The sequence below is a fragment of the Ammospiza caudacuta genome, chromosome 14 (genome assembly GCF_027887145.1).
Source record: "Ammospiza caudacuta isolate bAmmCau1 chromosome 14, bAmmCau1.pri, whole genome shotgun sequence".
Lineage (NCBI taxonomy): Eukaryota > Metazoa > Chordata > Aves > Passeriformes > Passerellidae > Ammospiza > Ammospiza caudacuta.
Window position 1 is genome coordinate 875,484 of NC_080606.1, and position 19,998 is coordinate 895,481.

Below are 19,998 nucleotides of genomic sequence, written 5' to 3' on the forward strand. Positions count from 1 at the left end.
GCAGATAACCCTCCAGAGAAGCTGAGTTTGTAAAACAGGGATAGTACCAGCCCAATGTCCCAGTGTGGGGAGAGCAGAAGCTGCAGGTGTGCTGTGGGACTGTGTCACAGCAGCCTCAGTGGGAGCTCCTGGTGTCCCCAGGGCACAGCTGCTGCCCAGCCAAAATCCTCTTGAGGGCTGTGGAGGTGGGATGGGTCCTGTGGAGCTGCCAGGAGGAGGCTTGCCTGCCTGTGAGTCAGGCTGTGGGCTGAGATGCTGCTTCTCATTTCCAGGAGGTGCAGGACAGAGCTGGTTTATTCCAGGACTGTTGTCCCTAGCACATTTTCCCCCAGCACTTGGGTGGGTGAAATATTTTTTCTCTCCCTTTTCACAACTAAAAGCTGCCCAGCTTTCCTGCAGCCATAGCACCTGCTGAGTGTTCACCCCAAACCCAGCATTCACCTGGGAGCTGGTTCATCCATGCAGAGTGCTGTGGCCACTGTCCAGGTGTTTTTGAGCCAGGGCTTTGCCAGTGGAGCAGTCCTGGTCTGCAGAACCCCCTCCATGCTCTGCTGGCCCTTTGAGGGAACCCAGCCTCGAAAATGCTCCTGTTTTGGTAGAAGGCAACTGGGAAAGGGACTGTGATGTCCTTTGAAACTTCACCTGCCTTCAGCCCCCCTAAACATCAACATAATTGAGGGTAGATTTCTTGCCCTGGGCAGGCTGTGGATGGCTACAGATTTACATTGCCCTGTAGCCATCCTGGAAGGGGAGCACTCCAGGCCTGAGCTGGACTGTTGGACAGCAGCTGGTTGGAGGGATGGACCCAGGGCCAAGCTGAGGTGCCCCAATCTCCCCTCCTGTCCCTTGGCCTAGCATTTCTTTCTGGCCCCTTGCTGTGCACAGCCTTCAGCCTCACTCTCATGTGTCCCAGAAGCTGAAAGAGGAGCTCCAGGTTTGTGCTCCTGGGAAGTTGGGGTGACAGCCATCCCTGTGGGCACACAGCTTTGAGGGACCAGGGTGCTGCCAGCTCTGCCACGGCAGCAGTGCCACAGCAGCAGTGCCACGGCAGCAATGCCACAGCAGCAATGCCACAGCAGCTCTGCCACAGCAGCAATGCCACAGCAGCAATGCCACAGCAGCAATGCCACAGCAGCTCTGCCACAGCAGCAATGCCACAGCAGCAGTGCCACAGCAGCAGTGCCACAGCAGCTCTGCCACAGCAGCAATGCCACAGCAGCAGTGCCACAGCAGCTCTGCCACAGCAGCAATGCCACAGCAGCAATGCCACAGCAGCAGTGCCACAGCAGCAGTGCCACAGCAGCTCTGCCACAGCAGCAATGCCACAGCAGCAGTGCCACAGCAGCAATGCCACAGCAGCAATGCCACAGCAGCAATGCCACAGCAGCAGTGCCACAGCAGCTCTGCCACAGCAGCAATGCCACAGCAGCAGTGCCACGGCAGCAGTGCCACAGCAGCAGTGCCACAGCAGCAATGCCACAGCAGCTTGCTGCAGGCTCCAAACCCTGGGACTGTTCCCCACCCCCCTCCACATGCAGCAGATTGGGAAGATTTTCCACTGTTTTTCCTCAGTGGAGCTCTCTTTGCAGACCATCAGCTGTCTCCCACTCCAGTGTTGCATAATCTGCTGGCCAGGTTTAAAAAAAGATCCTGTAGCAAAAATGTGGTTCACTCTAGGCCGCCTTGTTTCAGAGGGATTTGGGAGTATGAAATGAGGAAAACTGATTTCTGTCCTATAGTGTGCTTTAATGCAGTGCTAGGGCTAGATTCCTCTTCCATGAAGTGTATTCCCCCTTGTCTTGTCCTGTCCATCCTCCCATGGATACTGCTCTTCCCTGGAGGCAGAGAACTGGAACCTCTGCTTGTGCCCCCGCTGCACTCTGTGTGTGTGCACTGCTGTGAGCACACACATGAGAGCATGCTGTGTGTCCCTCCCAACACCTGTGTGCTGCTGTTCCTGGCCAGGTGAACACAGCCATGCATGAGGCCAAGCTGATGGAGGAGTGTGATGAGCTGATGGAGATCATCCGCCAGCGCAAGCAGGTCATCGCCGTCAAGATCAAGGAGACGAAGGTGAGGGGTCCCAACTCATGTGTCCCTGGTCACAGGTCCCCTCCTGTGGGGGTACAGGGTCTGCTCCTCCTGTCTGGGAGCAGCATCCCGCAGGCAGTGGCGCTGGGACGTGCCAGCCTCGGGCAGAGGGGCTGCAGCAGCGCGTGGTGCATTGCCATGAGGGGTTTGCTTTGCGCAGCACCCGTGCATCTCATTGTCAAAGCTCCATCTGTCCCCTGGTGCTGCCCTCCATGCCACCCCATCTCCAGGTGTCTGTCACTGCTGCTGCCCCAGGGCTCCTCTGCCAAGGACAAAGCATGTGCTGCTTGGAGGAGGAACAGGCCTGTGTGTTGGTTAGCGTGACAAGTTGGTGCAGAGGCTTGGATCACTCCAGACAGCTTCCTCAGGGCTCTTCACCACTGTGGTTTGAATAGAATAATGTGGAATTAATATTGAAGGACCATAGTCCAGTGCTGCAGTGAGAGCAGAGGCTGCATGCTCTGCATTGCAGCACAGCTGAGGGGGAGCTGCTTCTCACCCTCATCTTTGTGGGAGTGTTGGACCTTTCCTCCAGTGGCTCCAGGTGTTTCCCAGTGGTTTCTATCTGTAGCATCCCACTCCACAGGGGAGGGACCCAAGACTCAGAGATGTTCATGGTTGAAAGGAATGACAAATGGGTCAGGGTCCTGGGGGGACTGCCTGTGCTTACGGGGGGGGACCTTTTTATAGGTAAGTTTTGCCTTCCCTGGGAGTTCTCACCTTCTCTGCAAATCAGTTCTCATGCACAGTCCATTCTTCCAGATGTTTCTGGAAATGGGTCAGAGGCTTCAGGGGTCTTTTGTGGTCTTGATTCCTCTACAGTCCATGCCACTGCTTCATCTCACTCCTGTGCTGTGTTGTGCTTATTGCCAGGAGCCACAGCAAGGATGTTTGTCCCAGGACAGTGCTGCCCTACCTCCCTGGGGCCCTTTCTCGAGTCCCAACAACCCTCAGCTGGCTCTGCAGAGGTACAGCTGTTGATGTTTGAGACATCAGCCTTACCTTCTGGGCTCTCCACGTGCAGCAGCAAGAGGGGTGGAGGGCCATAACTCTGAGGGTGCCCAGGAGAGCTTGCATGACCCCACTGCTGTTCTCAGTGAGCTTGGGTGTGCACTGGGGTCCCACCACGGTACCCATGGCCAAGCCCCAAATCCAGATGCTGCCAGGCAGCTGGGAGCAGGTTCCACCACGTGTGTAGGCAGCAGAGCCCCCGGCACAGCTCCAGGACATGCTGGCAGCAGAGGGAGCTTTGAAATCCTGCTTCTACCCCAAGCACTCCAGGGAACATATTTCATGTAACGGTGCCGTCTGCCGGCCCATCTGTCTGTCTGCTTGCTCTTCCCACCCTCTTCCTTGACTCTTCCAGACTCTGCTGTCCAGTTCCCGCCATGCTTAGAAAGACCTGGAAGCTCCAAGATGTTGTTTTCCTACAATTGGCAGCTGGGTAGAGGTGAAGGGCACAGATTAGTGCCCAAACCCTCCACAGAAGCAGTGGAGAAAGGAGTAACCTCTAGAGGCTGTGGCTGATTCAGAATTCCTCCAGTTGAGGAGCGAGGAATTCTGCTTTCCTGATGGATTGCCATTTGGTTTTCCATTTGTTCTGCCCTGCTTTGCCTGACAAATGGCCCAACACGTGCATGGAGCCTGGGAGAAGGGAGGGGAGAACATGCAGATTCCCTCATACCTTGGTCACCCAGCAGTTCAGTTCAGCACTTGTGAATGTGATGTCTTCCATCAGCTCTGTAGACACTTCCCCTGTTCCTGAGGTTCCCTTGCCTCGTGCTGAGTGACTGGCAGGGGCTCATGGCAGCCTGCTCTCCTGGGCTGGCACGGGGGGATGCTGTATTTGCATGGCAGGAGTGGAGGAGGATGTGTTGTTCTCCAGGGTCCAGCGCATGTGGGACCCTCAGAGCAAGCACAGGCTGTGCCCTGGGGCTTTCCCACCCACAGCAAAATCCAACATGGAAAGTGCTTTGCTGAGCTCCCTCCCCAGAGCCATTGGGACATGCCCGTGCCCTTCCAGTGCTCCTTGCTCGCCGTGAGCAGCTGCTGGCCCAGGGTTCCCTCTGTGCCTCTCAGGCTCCTGAGCCCCTGTCCCTCTGCCCGGCAGGTGATGAAGCTGCGGAAGCTGGCCCAGCAGGTCGCCAACTGCCGGCAGTGCCTGGAGCGCTCCACGGTCCTCATCAACCAGGCCGAGCACATCCTGAAGGAGAACGACCACGCCCGCTTCCTGCAGACGGCCAGGAACGTGGCCGAGAGGTGGGCTGGCCTCGGGACCTGCTGCTGGAGCTGGCCCTGTTGTAGGTCCCTGCCCAGAGGTGAACCAAGTCCCCTGCAGTCACTTCCCTGGAGATCCCCTGCCATCCCTGCTGCCCTCACAGGACTGGGCTGCATGGCAGGTCCTAACAGTTCTGTGGAACTATGTCCCCTTCCCTGGGGCAGGAAAGTGGTGGAAATGCCACTCCAAAGGGAGTTCAGGGGCCAGTCAAAGCTGTAAACCCCAGGGGTGGAGCCCTCCCACTCTCAGGGAACCCGTCCCCAGGGGCAGTGGTCTGTAGGTGCAAGCTGTTTTCCTGGCAGCAGGTGAGGCACAGTGAGGCTGTCCCCATCCCTGTGCCTCCCTCATGCACCCTGTTGCATACTGATGGTCCCTTCTTTCCTTCCAGGGTCGCCATGGCAACTGCATCCTCGCAAGTCCTGATACCAGATATCAATTTTAATGATGCCTTTGAAAACTTTGCTTTAGATTTTTCCAGAGAGAAGAAGCTGCTGGAGGGGCTGGATTATCTCACAGGTGAGTGCTCAGGTGTGCTCCACTCTGTGTCTTCCCCTCAGTCCCCTGCCCTGTGCTCCACCAAGGGCTGGCAGACCTATTTAAGGACTTAACCAGTAACAAGCACCAGGTCATCTGTGGCAGAGCGGGGCCTGTGCTGTCCCCAGGACAGTGATAGGTCCCCATCCTCCTGTTTCACCCTGCTGTTCCTGGAGGACCCATGGAAAAGACCAGAAGGCTTAAAAATTATGGTCTCCATGACCTGGTGGGGGAGGCTGATGTCCATAAGGATGCAAGAAGGATAAGGATTATATGAGGGTTCATAAGGATTACAGGGGAGGAATGATGAATTAACTAATTATTATACTTCTATGGCACTCTGTGCTTTAACATTTCCATTCTTCTGCCCTTTTTCTGGGTCACCTGCTTCTAAATTATGAACCCTTCTGGGTGGGACCTCAGTGGGCTCCTCAGGGCTGCCCTGATGCCCCAGCACAGACTGATGGCTGCCCTCGGGGGTCTGGGAGCAGCAACAGCTGCTGGATCAGCCTGTGCTGCAGCACTGGAGGGATGAGAGCTCCAGGGGGCAAGGACATCTTCACTCACCCAAATCCGATTTTATCATCATGAGGCAGATCGGCTTTCAGTGAAAGATTAGCACAAGCATGTCCAGATCAGTTATGGGATGAAATACTTACTCCACAACCAGGGCAGGGAAATAAGTGGATTTGGAAGTGGGTTCTCAGCCTGTTTCAGGGTGGGGGTGTCAGATCTGATGGAGCAGCAGTGAAAACCCTGTGCTCTGACCTCTGGATGCCTTGTTAAACTGAAAGGTTCAGTTCAGTGGGAAACATAATGACGGATTAAATGAGAGAGGTTTTGGTGTTGAGAGTACTACTGCCACAAGCCCATCTCAGTCCTAGCATGAGTGGAAAAGGCCTGGGTTTTTAAGGAAGGAAAGCCCAGACTGACCAAAGTCTGTGGTGTGTGCCATCCCACAGCGCCGAACCCGCCGTCAGTCCGTGAGGAGCTCTGCACAGCCTCCCACGACACCATCACCGTGCACTGGATGTCAGAGGATGAGTTCAGCGTCAGCTCCTACGAGCTCCAGTACACCATCTTCACCGGCCAGGCCAACTTCATCAGTAAGTCACCTCACTTCCCTGCAGCAAGGAGTGCCATGCTGCCCACACAATCTCCAGCTGCTCCATCCCTGGAAGTGTCCGAGGCCAGGCTGGAGCAGCCTGAGATAGTTGAGGGTGTCCCTGCCCATGGCAGGGGGTGTCACTGGATGAGCTTTTAGGTCCCTTCCTACCCAGAGCGTTCTGGGATTCTGTAAGGAAAAGGTTCCCAGTTTCATCAGTGGTTTTAAAGGCTGGGTATTTATGGAGGAAACAGCAGCAAAGGATCTACCAAGGCCTAGTGGATCAGAGCAATAGACATCTCCTCATGTTGGGGGGGCCATCCCTGAGGTGCTCTGGTCTGCACTTGGTGTCATCAGCCCCAACTTGGTGAAGCATCAGGAACATTGGAGGCTCCTGTCCATCTCACAGCTCCCAGATCCATGGATACCTGGGATCATACGCAGGGCAGCGCTGGCTGCTCCATGGCTGATAACTCTGGTGGTTTATAAACCCCTCTGGAACAGCTCTGATGCATATTTCCAGGTAATTTTTCATGAAAATTACTGCCATGCCTCGTTGTTTTTTCCAAAGCACCACAGATTTGTCTCACAGGAATGGGATTTGATTTGAGGGCTGAGGACAGAATCACTGATGGTCTGTGAGAAAGTTTTATTCTGGGTTTTCCTAGCAGCACTTGCCGTTGTCAGAAGTGCTGACCAGGGCCCTCAGAGTGGCTGTTTGGGCTGCTGTCAGTCTGTCCCCCTGGACGGAGGACCTTGGCACCGGCAGCACGGTGTCACGGAAGGCTGTGCAGTGCACTCTGAACTGTGCAGGAAGCTGACAGAGAAAGCTCCCTGTGACTTTCCAAGCTGGATCTCACCTCCCCAGCCCTGGCCCAGCCTTTGTCCTTGTTTTGGAAAACAAGATGATGCATTTCCCTTCCATGGTAGCTGTTGGGTGCCGGTGCTGCCACAGCCAGACCCGCCCTGCTTGGCTCTCCTCTCCTTCCCAGCTAGAGCATGTTGTCTCCAGCACTTGGTCCTCTAGAAGCCTGGAGAGCTCAGCCACCTCTCTGGCTCTGCTCTTGAATGTCCACCAGCTCCATGTCCCTTGCACTTCCAGCTGTGGACAGGATGGGGACTTGCTGGTGTCACCCTGTGGTTTTGGTAGGGAGGGATGTCTGAAGGTCCCTGTGCTAGCTCTGTGCAGTTTGGGCTGACAGGTTGCTCAGGGTTGCTCCTTGAGGAAGAAGGACTGTTCAGGGATGGAGCATCCAGTGCTTCCTCACCCTCAGCTAGGAGGATTTTGCCCTTTTCCTCTCAGGATTTCCCCTGCTGCAGCTTGTGCCCTTGCCTGGGATGATGCCAGGGAAGGATCCACTCTCACCTTTTCCCACATGCCACTTTGGACACATGTGGCTTGGAGTCCCATACACCAAGGGACTTGGGAATGAGTCACCTGCCCACCTCTGGCAGGTGGGGCACAGGTATTGGGAAAGGAGCTGTGGAGACCATGAGGGTGAGGAACAGTGAGGGCAGTGCTGGAGTAGAGCCCAGAGGGTCACGTGTCAGAAGTGTCCTCCTTGGCCAGCCGGCAACCTCCAGTTGCTCTTTGTAGGACGAGTGAAGAAAACATGAGTTAAATCCCTGAGAAGAAAATTAGTAACTTACTGTCCCTTGCAATAGCACAGTTTGGGTCATGGGACTGTGTGAGCCCTGGCTGAACTCATGTGAAAAGAGTTCAGTTGGAACACTGGAATGCTGAACAGGGCCTGGGACCCTGACCAGGAGAGGAAATACCTTTCCAAGGTGTGCAGAGTTGGCCTGTGGAATCCATCCCCTTCACACTTCCATCAAAGCCAAGAGTTTGGCAAGAGCCAGACATTTTTGTGGAGGATGAATGCTACAATAAAAGGGATTTTTTTAAAGCTTTGGTGAGGGTAGGAGCGAAGAGGTTAGTCTTCAAGACCAAGCTCTTTGAGGTTGTTTTGCAAAAGAAACCTGCTTGGAAGGTCAAGTCCTTCTCGTTGTCATATCTTAGCCACCTTGTTCTTCCTGATGGAGCAACCCCAGCTGGCCCTTCCTGCAGGAAGGTGACACTGACCGGGCCGGGCTGGAAGCTGTGCTCCAACGGGAGCAGCTCCGCGTGCAGGCTGCAATCAGGATCACATCTGCTTTATTTTCTACTTACATCACACTCCTCTGTGCCCCTCGGCCATTCCCATGTGTATCCTAAACCAAATTCAGGATGAGATGACAGGGACTGCAGCCTGCCCTTGTCCTGCGGCTGAGCCAAGCGCTGAAGATAAATGAATTGGAAGCTGTTGCAAAAAAGGTGTGGAGCATTCCCAGCTCCTGCCTCCCAGCCCTGCATGTGTTGATACCCCCTCTCCAGTCACCCCAAATTCACAATGCACTTCTCACCTCTCACCAGATCTAGGAAGCCTCCAGCTACTTCTTCCACGCTTCCTTATTCCTTTTGGCTCAAAGCCTGTGCTGTGATAGCTCTTCTGGTTTCCCCTGAGCCCCAGAGCGTCTTTGTCCCCCAGTTCAGCTACTCAGGTGCTCGTGCCAGCTGCAGGTGATCTTCATCCCAGTGATGCCGATGGCAGGAGCAACCTGTAGCACTGTGTAAGGCTTTTCCCCTTTCCTGGAGCACTGTGCCACCCCAGCTGAGGGACAGCACTACATTTCCACACATGCCAGACCCTGTAGCTCTGACCCTGCAAATCACTGTAGCAGTCAGTTTGGCACCTCCGTGGTCTTGGATTCTTCATTCCTTCCCATTTCCAGAAAGAATTCAGCCTGCTGAATGGCTTCCAAGTGTCTGGATCCCTTCACTGGGAGTTCATTTTCTTTGAACCACTCTGCAGATCAGTCTATTCAGGGAGCCAAGCATCAGCCTCTCTTAGCCATGGATTATTACTTCCCACGGACTGGGCAGGAGGAAGATTCAATTGCAAACACATTGATTTGGGTGCAAATGCATCCCTTTCTGCTGCTGGAATTGCATACTGAGCAGTAGGGAGGTGTCCTGTGGGACACAGTGATGGTGGGGTGGTGGTGGGAGGATGGTGGCCATCACCCCCTCCCAGGCACCAACAGCTTCGTCTGCCAGCTGCCCTGGCTGGAAGGTGCTGCTGGCTGCATTTCCCTTTGTCTGCACCCTTTCCCCATCACTTCCCATGGCAGCATCCCAAGATGCCAGCGCTGCAGCCCTGCTCCTGCCTTTGTGTGATAATGGAAGAGATTCTGTGTTGCTGGGATTTATCACCTCTGGAAATTTCCCTGCCACTCTGAACTCCCAGGCAGGTGGTAAATCCTTCCGAGGGACACATGGTCATGAGCTCTGCATTAGCAGCACAAAAGCTTTGTATTCTGTCCTCCCCTGGGAATAAATCTGTGCCCCTCTCCTGCACTGCAGGTCTCTACAACTCCATGGACAGCTGGATGATCGTCCCCAACATCAAGCAGAACCACTACACAGTGCACGGGCTGCAGAGTGGCACCCGCTACATCTTCCTGGTGAAGGCCATCAACCAGGCAGGCAGCAGGAACAGCGAGCCTGCCCGCCTCAAGACCAACAGTAGGTGCCAGGCACTCAGCTGGCCGTGCCACGTGGGGAGGAGAGTTTCCAGGGCACGGGGGTGCCTGGGGTATGGCTGGGGACTCCTGGTGAGCAGGCAGTGGCTGGCAGTGGGATGGAAACACTGTTGTTAAATCACTGGAGTGCCCATCTCCCTTGGTGCTTCTGTTCCTTCTCTACCTCAGGGATGGTCTCCTGATAGCCCATGTGGTGCCAGGGGCTCCCATGACCTCTGCTCAGGTCAGCACCCATCCCTGGGGCCTTAGGTCATAATGGTCCATTCTTCTGGTGGCTTTACATCCCTGGGCTTTTTGGGGCTGATGCAAGGGGTCACAGAGCAACTGTGTTCTTGTGTGTGGCTTAGCCTGCAGAGGGTTGTGGTTTGGAAAGTCATAAGATTGAAAAGTGTGTCCATGGTGGTGGATGGAGACTTTGCAGCCACACACAAAGCAGAAGATTTTTCTTTCCAGTGCCCTGGGGATGCCAAGGAAGGTTAAATATGTTTAGGGAGGGCTGAGCTCTGACAGCAGTGGAGCTGTACCTGTCTGTGCTGGCACAGACAGAGCTGCAGGGTTTGTGGTAGGAAACCTTTTTCCACTGAAAGACAGCAAAGACAGCAGAAGCAGTGGCACCCATGGCCTGAAGGGTGACACAGGAGGGACAGTGTGAGATGTTGGGAGAGGAATAAGTTGTCTCTCCAGGCTGCCTGCCGTGTGCTCGTGCCTTCCCAGTGCTTGCATGTCTCTTTGTGGTCCTGGTGAGCACAGCCCTCCCATCTGTCCCTCTCCCAACAGTTGCTTCTGCCTGAGCAAGGCTTTCATGATGATTTATCACCTCTACCTCCTCCTTTTCTTTGCGCGACATTAAACTGAATAAAACAACATTGAGGCAGTGGAGCTGAGGGAGCTGCTGAAGAGCAAACTCCAACCCAATCTGCCTGTTCATTAAAAATTTATCCCTCCTGCAGCTGCTGTTTCTCAGTGCTTCCCTGGCTCTGGGAGTGAGGGCTGGGCGGCCTGGGAAGCTGGGAGCAGGGGTGGGTGCCCGTGGTGGCAACTCCCCCAGCACAGGCTCTGCTCTCTGGGATCTAGCCCAGTGCCAGCCACCGAGCTGCCAGCACAGCTCTGAGGGCTCCTGCCTGGGGATGGACTGGCTTCAATCAGAGTCCTGCCAGGTGCTGAGCCCCCCTTGCTGCAGGGATGTGTCTGCAGCAGCTTCTGCATGCTTGAAACCTGGAGCAGCCCCACCTGAGACAGTGCACAGGTTATGTGTGGTTGTGGGGGTGCTAAAGCCCCTTCCACAAGGACCTCACTTCCCACTCAGCTGTTGGGCAGGAGAGGCATGTGGTATTGATGGGCACATCCCTCTCTGCCACCAGTTTGGTGTTCCTTTGCCATCTGTGTTTGTGGAAACTTCTGAATTCCTGAAAGTTTGATTTAGTCATATATATTGATTTTTCTCCTTCTGTGGCCATCCTCAGGTGACAAGGGCTCCTTTGGGTGTCTGGTGGTGCTGCTGCCCTGTGCTGCAGCCCCAGCATGCCCCCCCTGGCTTTTCCTCCTGCTGGTATTTGGGACCAGGGCTTCTCCTTTTGCAGTGGATAATATTCAGAGGATATCACACCCATGCTTTCCCACTGTAACCTCGGTGGAAGTGTCAGCAGCTCAACACAGAAACAGCCCATTAACATATTTCACAGCCTGTTCTGTTCCTGAAGGGATGTCTGGAGAGATCTCTCCATGGCCAGAAGGTCAGTGTCAGGACACATCGATTTCCGCAGCATCAGCGCTGTCAGTGCTGGCACTACATCTGCATCCCTGAACAGAGCAGCTTGGGAGGACAGGTTTGGTGTGGTGTCAGAGAGACCATCTTCTGCTGAGGCTGGGCCTGAGCAGGACTTATTTAGGAGCAAGTGGCCAAAAGTAGCTGAAAGTGCTGGAATGCCGGGACAGGCCCAGCTCAGGCCATAAATAAAGTGCAGGGAAATGGGTTTTACAGCCTTTGCCTTGGCCACTGCATCCTGGCCTTATTTTCCCTCACAATTCTGGCTTTTCCTGATTTCTGCATATCTTGGCAAGACCTTAATGTGCTACAGGATGGCTCCATCCACATCCCATATGAGACATCAGGAGTGGGTTTGATGCCTGAGCAATGGGCTGCGAGGTCACTATTACTGACTGAATCATGTTAGTGCAGGTGTTTTTAAAGACAGGATGATCCGTGCAAAAACTTCCCAGTAGGGAATCTTAAAATTTAGATGTATTTATGGCTTTCCTATGACTTGATGACTCAGCATCTTTTGTTTCTTTCTTTGCTGAAGGTGATGTCTTCAGGGAGGATAGGATGGTGCTGGCAGCTGTGCACTGTGGGTGTCCTGTGCCCTGTGGGTGTCCTGTGCCCCACATGTGACATCTTAGATGGCTGGTGGGTGTAGGGACCCTGCCACTGCAGGCAGAGAGGAGGCACAGAATGCAGGAAGAGCTGCCTTTGTGTTCCTGTGTCCCTGCTGCTTTCTTTGCCCTCTGGGCAGAACGTGGTGGGTGCCTGCAGCATCCTTGGGTGCAGAGTTCATATCCATCCCTCCTTTCTCTCCACACATTTTCAGCCAAATGCTGTCACCAGCTGTCCACCCTCTCTGCAGCCAGAGGAGTGGGGCAGAGAGGAGCTGCTGTGCTGCAGGGCACCAGTGGCACCCCTGCACTGACCCCCCCATGGGCTGGGCTGCTGGGCCTGGATTTGGCTGAGTGTTGGATGGCGTCTCCTGCTCCTGGGGATCTCATTCCAGTTATTTCTGTAGCTGTTACGTAAAGCAGGAGGCAGCCTGTCCTCGCTGTGCCTCTGGGTGGGTGACAGGAGCGTCCCAAGCTCACTGTGATGGGTGCAGGAGCCCTGGGAGGGAGCAGGTCTGGGGTCCTGCAGGGTGGGGATGGAGCTCCAGCACACACCTCCCTCTGCCTGGCTCCATCCCCACATTCCGCTGACCTTGACCATGTTCCTGGCTCCTCCTCTTTGCTCCCTCACACCCAGTGCCAGACAGGATTTCCTCTGCTCTGCTCACTCTGGCTCTGCTGGGAAGGGAGGGCTAATCCAGCTGATAAATGCTCCAGGGGTGCAGCCGGCTGTGTCCAGCCCTGAAGGCAGCTGCTTCCCCACAGCTCCCGAGCCTCATGCAGGGATGACAGCAAAAGGCTATCAGGAATATCCCAGCCAGCTGAATTTGTGGGATAAAGGTAATCTGAGCGACCAGCCCAGGAGCTACGTGTTAGTGATGAGAGGAAACATCAGTGATGAGAGGAATCATTGCAAGGCTCGGCTCTCTGCAGGGCAGGGCTGGGGAACAGTGACTGGGAGGCACAGAGGCTGCTGGTGCTGGGGGAGCAGGGAGTGAAGGCTGCAGTCAGAACCCCCCTTCCTTTGGCAGCTCCCATGCTGGGCGGTTGAGGCTGGGACTGTTATGACCTCTGTGAAGTCTATATTTTTTCCCAATGCCAGAGTGATATTTTGGGAAGGGTAGCAGGTGCCTGGCTGTGTTCTCTGAAATACCCTCCGACCCCTCCAACACTGCCCATCACGCTCTCTGCCAGTGCATGCAGCTCAAGCACTTGCTCCAGGACATGCTAGCACAAACCAGTGATAAGGGCTGGGCTCCACTTCTTCACACTGACCTTAGCAAGAGGTTGCCTTCAGAAACAGAGCTGTGAGTGTCTCTGTCCTGATGGAGCCAAGTATTTTTATACCTCACTTCCTCAGAGCTTGTCTCTTTGCATTACTGCCAGGAAAAGATACAGCAGAAAGATCAGAGCAGCCAGAAGAAGGAGGGGGCAGGTCACTCCCAATTTGCAGTTTTACTTTCAGGCTTCTCAACTCAATTATTCAGCAAATTGGGCTCCAAGGAAAACCAGCACGAGCTACCATCAGGTTACAGAGCACAGCACAGATGAGCTCCGCTCTGCAGCTGCAATGGTCACTGATTTTGCAGCTCTTTGCAGACATTCTCAGGTGTCCTGGGGTTCTCCTTGTGTGTTTCCTGGCTTTCCAGGGTTTTCAGGCTGTTCTGGGGGTCCCCAGCCCAGGCTCAGGACCCCATTGACGTGGTGGTGTCATTGTTTCTTCTTGCTGGGTCTCTGTGCCTGCAGCCAAAAATGAGAGCGTGAAGGAGGACACAGCTAGTCATGCCCTGAGCTGGGTACCAAAACATGAGGCTGAAGATATTGGTAGAACTTGGGGGTGTTCTCTGCACCTGTCACTTGCTTTGTCCTGAAGCAGGTGAATCCCTATGGAAATGCTTTCTGGTGCCTGCGTGCACTTTACTGCATCTCACATGAAACCATAGCAGCAAAACCCGTCTGAACTCAATTTACTTCTTTGTAGCATCTTGGGGTTTTGTTTGCAAATCCAGGGATAGACTGAGGACTTTCAGAGGGAAATCATGAACAAAAAAGGAGTCTGGTTGAAGCTCTGGGACATCACCCAGATCTGGTCTGGTTTTGGGGAAAACACCCAAGCAAACCACCATTAAATATGCAAAGCTGAGAACACGGGGTGTGAAGAAGCCCCATTCCTGCACCATGATGCTAATAACACAAATCCTAATCCTTGTGTCTCCTCCCCACAGGTCAGCCATTCAAGCTGGACCCCAAGATGGCTCACAAGAAGCTGAAGATCTCCAATGATGGGCTGCAGATGGAGAAGGACGAGAGCTCCTTGAAGAAGAGCCACACACCAGAGCGGTTCAGCGGGACAGGCTGCTACGGCGCGGCCGGCAACATCTTCATCGACAGTGGCTGCCACTACTGGGAGGTGGTGGTGGGATCCTCCACCTGGTAAGGCACCACCTGTGTGAGGGGGGATGCTTTCCCGCTCCAGCCTTTGCCAGAGATGCCACCCTGTGCCCTTTTACAGCAGATGGGCTCTGAGAGCACAGGGTGCTGTAGCCATCAGGGCTGGGCCGAGGCTGGAGGAAGCTGAGCACAGCTTCTCCTCTCCTGCAGGTATGCCATCGGCGTGGCTTACAAGTCAGCCCCCAAAAACGAGTGGATTGGGAAGAACTCCTCTTCTTGGGTCTTCTCCCGCTGCAACAACAACTTTGTGGTGCGGCACAACAACAAGGAGATGCTGCTGGAGGTGCACCCGCAGATGAAGCGCCTCGGTGTCCTCCTGGACTACGACAACAATGCCCTCTCCTTCTACGACCCGGCCAACTCTCTCCACCTCCACACCTTCGAAGTCTCATTCATCCTGCCTGTGTGTCCCACCTTCACCATCTGGAACAAATCCCTGATGATCCTCTCGGGGCTACCTGCCCCAGATTTCATCGATTACCCCGAGCAGCAGGAGTGTAACTGCCGGCCCCAGGAGTCCCCATACGTGTCAGGAATGAAAGCCTGTCACTAGGCTGCCCAGGCCTGCCCGTGCCCCGTGGCAGCACTGGCCATGCCGGTGGGTGCAGGTGGCCAGAGCTGCCCACTGGCAGCCGTGCCAGAGAGCCACTGTGGCGCCCGAGCAGTCGAGCACCATCCACACCCAGCTCCATCTTACTTTAATGGAAAAAGTGGAGGAACCTCAAACCACAGCTGGAAATGAACTGCTGTTGGTGAGCTCCAGGGTGTGCAAGAGTGGCTGGAGCAGCTCTTGGCAGCTGCTCCCATGTCTCCCCAAGAAGATTGTCACCTGGATGGTTCTGTCTTCCCTTGGGGGGCTGGAAAGGCCAGGGCAGGTTTCAGGGTGACCTGAGGTGCCGTGGTGGTCAGGGAATGGCTCGTGCGTACCACGAGGCACAGATTGGGACAGGAGGGATGGGCTCTGGGGCCGCTGACAGCTGGGGTAGGGACCCAGAGCACTGAGCAGCACTTGCCAGGAAGGACTTTGCTTGTGGCTGAGGCTCGGTGTCTTCCCTGGTGGGATGGATAAGGCTTGGAGCACTTGGTGAGTGCTGGCAGTGGCTGTGGGGTGGATGGTGGCCCTGTGGAGGGAGGGTGGTGCTCTGTGGCATGAAGATGGCACTGAGGGTGTTCCTGGGGCTGGCTGTGCTGCAGATGGCATGCTCCTGATAATTTTCGGGGTCCTGCAGCAGAGAGCCAGGGACCCCCAGCCCACCATCTCCTCCTTTGAGAGCTTCCCAGTATCCAGGGAGGCCGGCATCCTTGAGAAGCTTTGGCCCTTGGCACAGAGGTTTGGCAGCTGCTCCTTCCCGACACAGTGTCTGGCCAGCAGTGCCCTGCTCCACATAGGTCTCCATTAGTGCCCTGTCTGGTGTCCCAGCAGCAAAAACTCATCTTCCTACTCTAAGCCCACAGTAGAGTCCTGCTCAAAGACTACCTCTATGCTCTGTGACCCAAAATCTCAATTAATTACACTGAATCTTGACTTCTGGTTTGTTCTCAACCATGCCAGGGGATTGGACTGGGTGCATTTTAAAGATCCCTTCCAGCCCAAACTATTCCATGATTCTGTGGTGGTGTGAGTGTGGAGCCATCCTGTTTATTCCATGGCAGAGGAACTGACTCTGTCCCAGAGGCTCAGAGACCCTGGTTACTGGGAGCTCTTGGGCTGTCTCCAGTATTCCCAGTAACCACAAGCACCAAGTCCCCTGGGCAAGCTCCAGTCTCCAGATTTATTTCAGAGGCCAAGAGGAGCTGGGCTGGCACACAATCCCTGTTGCCACCATGGGGGTCTGTGGCACAGTTTGGGGCCAATGGGCATGTGAGTGTCTGGGACATTGTGGGGCAGGGATTTCAGGCATTATGGTGGCCCAAGGCAGCTGGTGCTTGGGCTTTGCTCTGAGACATTTGAAGCCCCTTTTCCTCCTCTAGATGTGGTGCCTTGGTGGCAGTAGGAACCACTGAGCTGAGACCACCCAGCTCTGCCAGCCTTGTGATGGGGAACTGCCCCTGCTTGTGTTTTCTTCTACAGCAGGGTAACCCACCTGATTGATCCAGGGTAGCCATGAGATGCAATTTGTTTGGACTTTAGCAGGTTTTAGCAGTCTCTGACAGCATCCTTCTGGACAAAATGTCCAGCCCACAGCTGGATAAGCACATCGTGGGGTGGCTGAGTAACTGGCTCATGGGTCAGGCACAAAGGGGGACATTGGGCTGGCACTAGTCACTTCTGGAGTTCTGAAGGGCTCCATCCTCGGCCCTGTGCTCTTCAGCATTTTCATTAACAACCTGGATGCAGGACTGGAAGGGATGCCAGGTCAATTTGCTGGCAGCACTAAGCTGGGAGGAGCTGTCAGCTCTCTCAAGGGCAGAGAGGCCCTGCAGAGAGACCCAGAAAATCAGACAGATGGGGAATCACCAACCATGTGAAGTTTAACAAGGGAAGGTGATAAATTCTGTGCCTGGGATGGGGCCACCCTGATTGTGTTTATGAACTGAGAGGCTGTGGAGTGGCTGGGAAGGGCCCTGGGGTACCTGGTCCAGTTGGATCTCAGTCAGCCAGGAGGGAAATCCCTGTTCTGGGGGCATCAGGCCAGCTGGAGCAGGGAGGGGATTGTCACGGTCTGCTCAGGGCTGAGGCAGCCTCACCTTGAGCCCTGAGGGGAGTTTTGTGCACCACAATATAAAAAAGGCATGAAGATATTAGAGAGTGAGCAAAGAAGGGCTGTGAGGAGGGAGAAGGGTCTGGAGGGGTCTTGTGAGGAGTGGCTGAGGTCACTTGGTTTGTTCAGATGGAGAAGAAGAGAGGGGAGGCCTCTTTGTCATCTTGAACTGCTCCCAAGGGGGAGTGGGAGGGCAGGTACCCATCTCTTCATTCTTGTGACCAGGGACAGGACTGAAGGTAACGGCTGGAGCTGATCAGGGGAGGATTAGGCTGGATGTCAGGAAAGGGTTTTTCTCTCAGGGGGTGGTGAGGCACTGCACAGTCTCCCCAGGGAATGGTCATGGCCCCAGGGCTGCCAGAGGTCAAGGGGCATTTGAACAATGCTCCCAAACACCGGGTGGGATTGTTGGGGTGTCCTGTGCAGGGACAGGAGTTCAACTCAGTGATTCTGATGGGCCCCTTCAAACTCAGCCTGTCCTGTGATTGTAAAGCCCAGGCTCGGGGCGTGAGTGCCTGGCTTGGACAGAGCTCTTGGGGCTCATCCCATGGGGGCTGTGCCAGAGACAGCTTGAATTCATCTGGAGCCAGTTCAGAATTCATCTGGTGACCCCTCCCAAGAGGATGCATGTTGGTGAGTCTGGTGGTGACAGCTTTGCCCAGGAGGAGAGTGTTCCCCAGCATGCCATCTCTGTGTGTCTGGACTGTGGTTTTTGGAAGAGGGAGGTGGGCAGCACCTCGGGGAAGGATCTGCTGCCAGCCCTGCCAAGCTGAGAGGGCTTTCCCTCTGATGCAGGCTGCTCCCCATGGTGCCTGGCAGGGCAGGCACAGGGGCTGCACCCCTCCTTCTTGGCTCCTCCTGACAGAGGAGCAGCTCCGTTTGCTTCTGTCAGCCCCGGAGTGCAGGAGCTCAGGGAGGGTGCAGCAGGGGCAGGCCTGCCTTCCCCACAGCCTGGCTCATGCCCCCTTTCACTCTGGGAGGTTGGATCACCCTTTTAAGTTGGATGTTTTTCATGGGAAGGTCTCATGGAAGTCCCTTCCGCTTGTGCCGGTCCCGTGGGGCAGCTCGGCCTGTGCCACCCCAGGGGGATGCCAGGCCCTGCAGGGGGGTGGTGGCCCTGGCAGTGCCAAGGACGGTGCTGGCACTGCTGGGATGGGCTCAGGGAGCATCCTCAGCCCAGCGACCATGAGCCCTTATTGTGACATTTGCACCTGATGAAATTGCACTAATTGTGGGACCCCCTGGCCCCCACACACACGTCTCACACCCGGCCCGATGGGGACTGGGGGAGCCCCACACCCCGAGCCGGGGCTGGGGGCCTTTCCCAGTCACCCACATTGTCCTCTTGTGGTACTGAAAGCAGAGCCCACCCGATTGTCACCGTGATTTGGGGAGCACAGCCCCATCCTGGGCCCTGCTGAGGACATGGAGGGAGGGCAGAGTGCTGCTGCTGGTTCCTCTGCTCCTGGGGACACCCACTTTCAAGCTCGGGATGTGTGGACTCCTGGGTCCCCTCAGCCTCCCTTTCCACGTGTAACATTCCTGCTTCCATTTTACTTGGGGGAGGGCTGTTCTTCCTGTTGGGTTTTTCCCTTTTTGTTGGTTTTTTTGCAACTTCTTTGTTAACATGTATATATATATATATATATATATATAAAAAATATAAATATAAATATAAAAATATAATATAATATATATACATTGCTGGGTATGTCTGTGTGTGGGGGAGGCCATGAGGTGAGGACAGCCCTGGGATCTTCTTGCTGGCCATCACAGTGTTCCCCAAACCTAGCAAAACATATGGCCATGCATGCACACAGCAGAGGGGATTTGTGGTACCACCCAGCAGCACTTTCCTTGTGCTGGGCTCAGCCCAGCCTGGAGAGCCTGTGGGGTGGCCAGGCACAGGGGGTGCTAAAGCTCCATCCAAAAACATCCATACACGTAAATATCGAGCACCCTGCTGCCAGCCTCTGGATAACGTTCCATTACCCAGGACACTGCGTGTGCCAGTCTGCCCTTTTCCCAGTCCTGGATGGCCACAGGGGCTCTGGACATCTCTGAGTGCCAGCTGGGACCAGGCTGGTGCTGGGGCTGGGATGTGGCTGTGAGAGCCCCCCTGCACAGGGCCCTGCCAGGCACAGGGACCGGCAGCGGGCAGGGAGAGCTCGGCCAGCAGGGAGGAGCTCCGCAGTTCCCCTCTCCCAGCACATCCCTGGGCTCTCCCAGGGGCCCCAGCAGGCAGGAGTGGCCCGGGCAGTGGGCACAGCCCATGCTGGGACGGTGCCACCAGGCAGAAGCTGCTGGAGAAGGGGCATTGGGGGCAGCCTCATGTGCGGGAGCACAGGCACACAAACCTGCAGGAGACAGAGCCCATTTTTGGAGCACGTGTGCCTAAAATATTTATTAAGTGGAAAACATGCAGTGCAAACCAGCACTGGGGAATTAAATATTTCTTACTTTATGCCTTTGCTCCAGGCTTCTCCTGTTAAAGATAAACCACCAGCACATGGAACCTGCCTGGAGGATGAGTTGCTGGTTCTGCTAGGAACAAACCTGTGGCATTTGTGTGGGTCAGAGCTCTGCCCTTGCTGTGGGTTGTCAGTGCCACGCAGCAGTGATGGGCTGGGTCTGGTGCTGGTGCTCCTGCTTCTGCCACAAAGACCCCACTGCCCAGAGCCCTGCAAGTGCCCAGGGCCCACAGCCTCCATTTCCAGACTTTTTATTCCCTGGTCCAGAGACTGGCAGGGTAGCCCCCGAGCACTGCAGCTTGCCAGGGGGCTGTCCCAACCCCATCCCATCCCATCCCATCCCATCCCATCCCATCCCATCCCATCCCATCCCATCCCATCCCTCTGCTCCAGCCTGGTTTGCTGCATGCC

At 55.2% G+C, this 19,998-nt stretch overlaps 1 protein-coding gene across 1 annotated transcript in view; it reads left to right on the top strand.

Moving 5' to 3' along the window:
• Nucleotides 1-18,941, top strand: part of MID2 (midline 2) — a 63,737-nt gene extending 44,796 nt beyond the window's left edge. Inside the window, exons 4-10 of the mRNA XM_058813864.1 lie at nucleotides 1,966-2,073; nucleotides 4,202-4,350; nucleotides 4,758-4,885; nucleotides 5,866-6,009; nucleotides 9,412-9,573; nucleotides 14,189-14,396; nucleotides 14,565-18,941. Coding sequence (XP_058669847.1) covers nucleotides 1,966-2,073; nucleotides 4,202-4,350; nucleotides 4,758-4,885; nucleotides 5,866-6,009; nucleotides 9,412-9,573; nucleotides 14,189-14,396; nucleotides 14,565-14,967 — 1,302 coding nt within the window. The 3' untranslated portion in view covers nucleotides 14,968-18,941. The remainder of the gene's footprint in view (nucleotides 1-1,965; nucleotides 2,074-4,201; nucleotides 4,351-4,757; nucleotides 4,886-5,865; nucleotides 6,010-9,411; nucleotides 9,574-14,188; nucleotides 14,397-14,564) is intronic.
• Nucleotides 18,942-19,998: the final 1,057 nt, after the last annotated feature.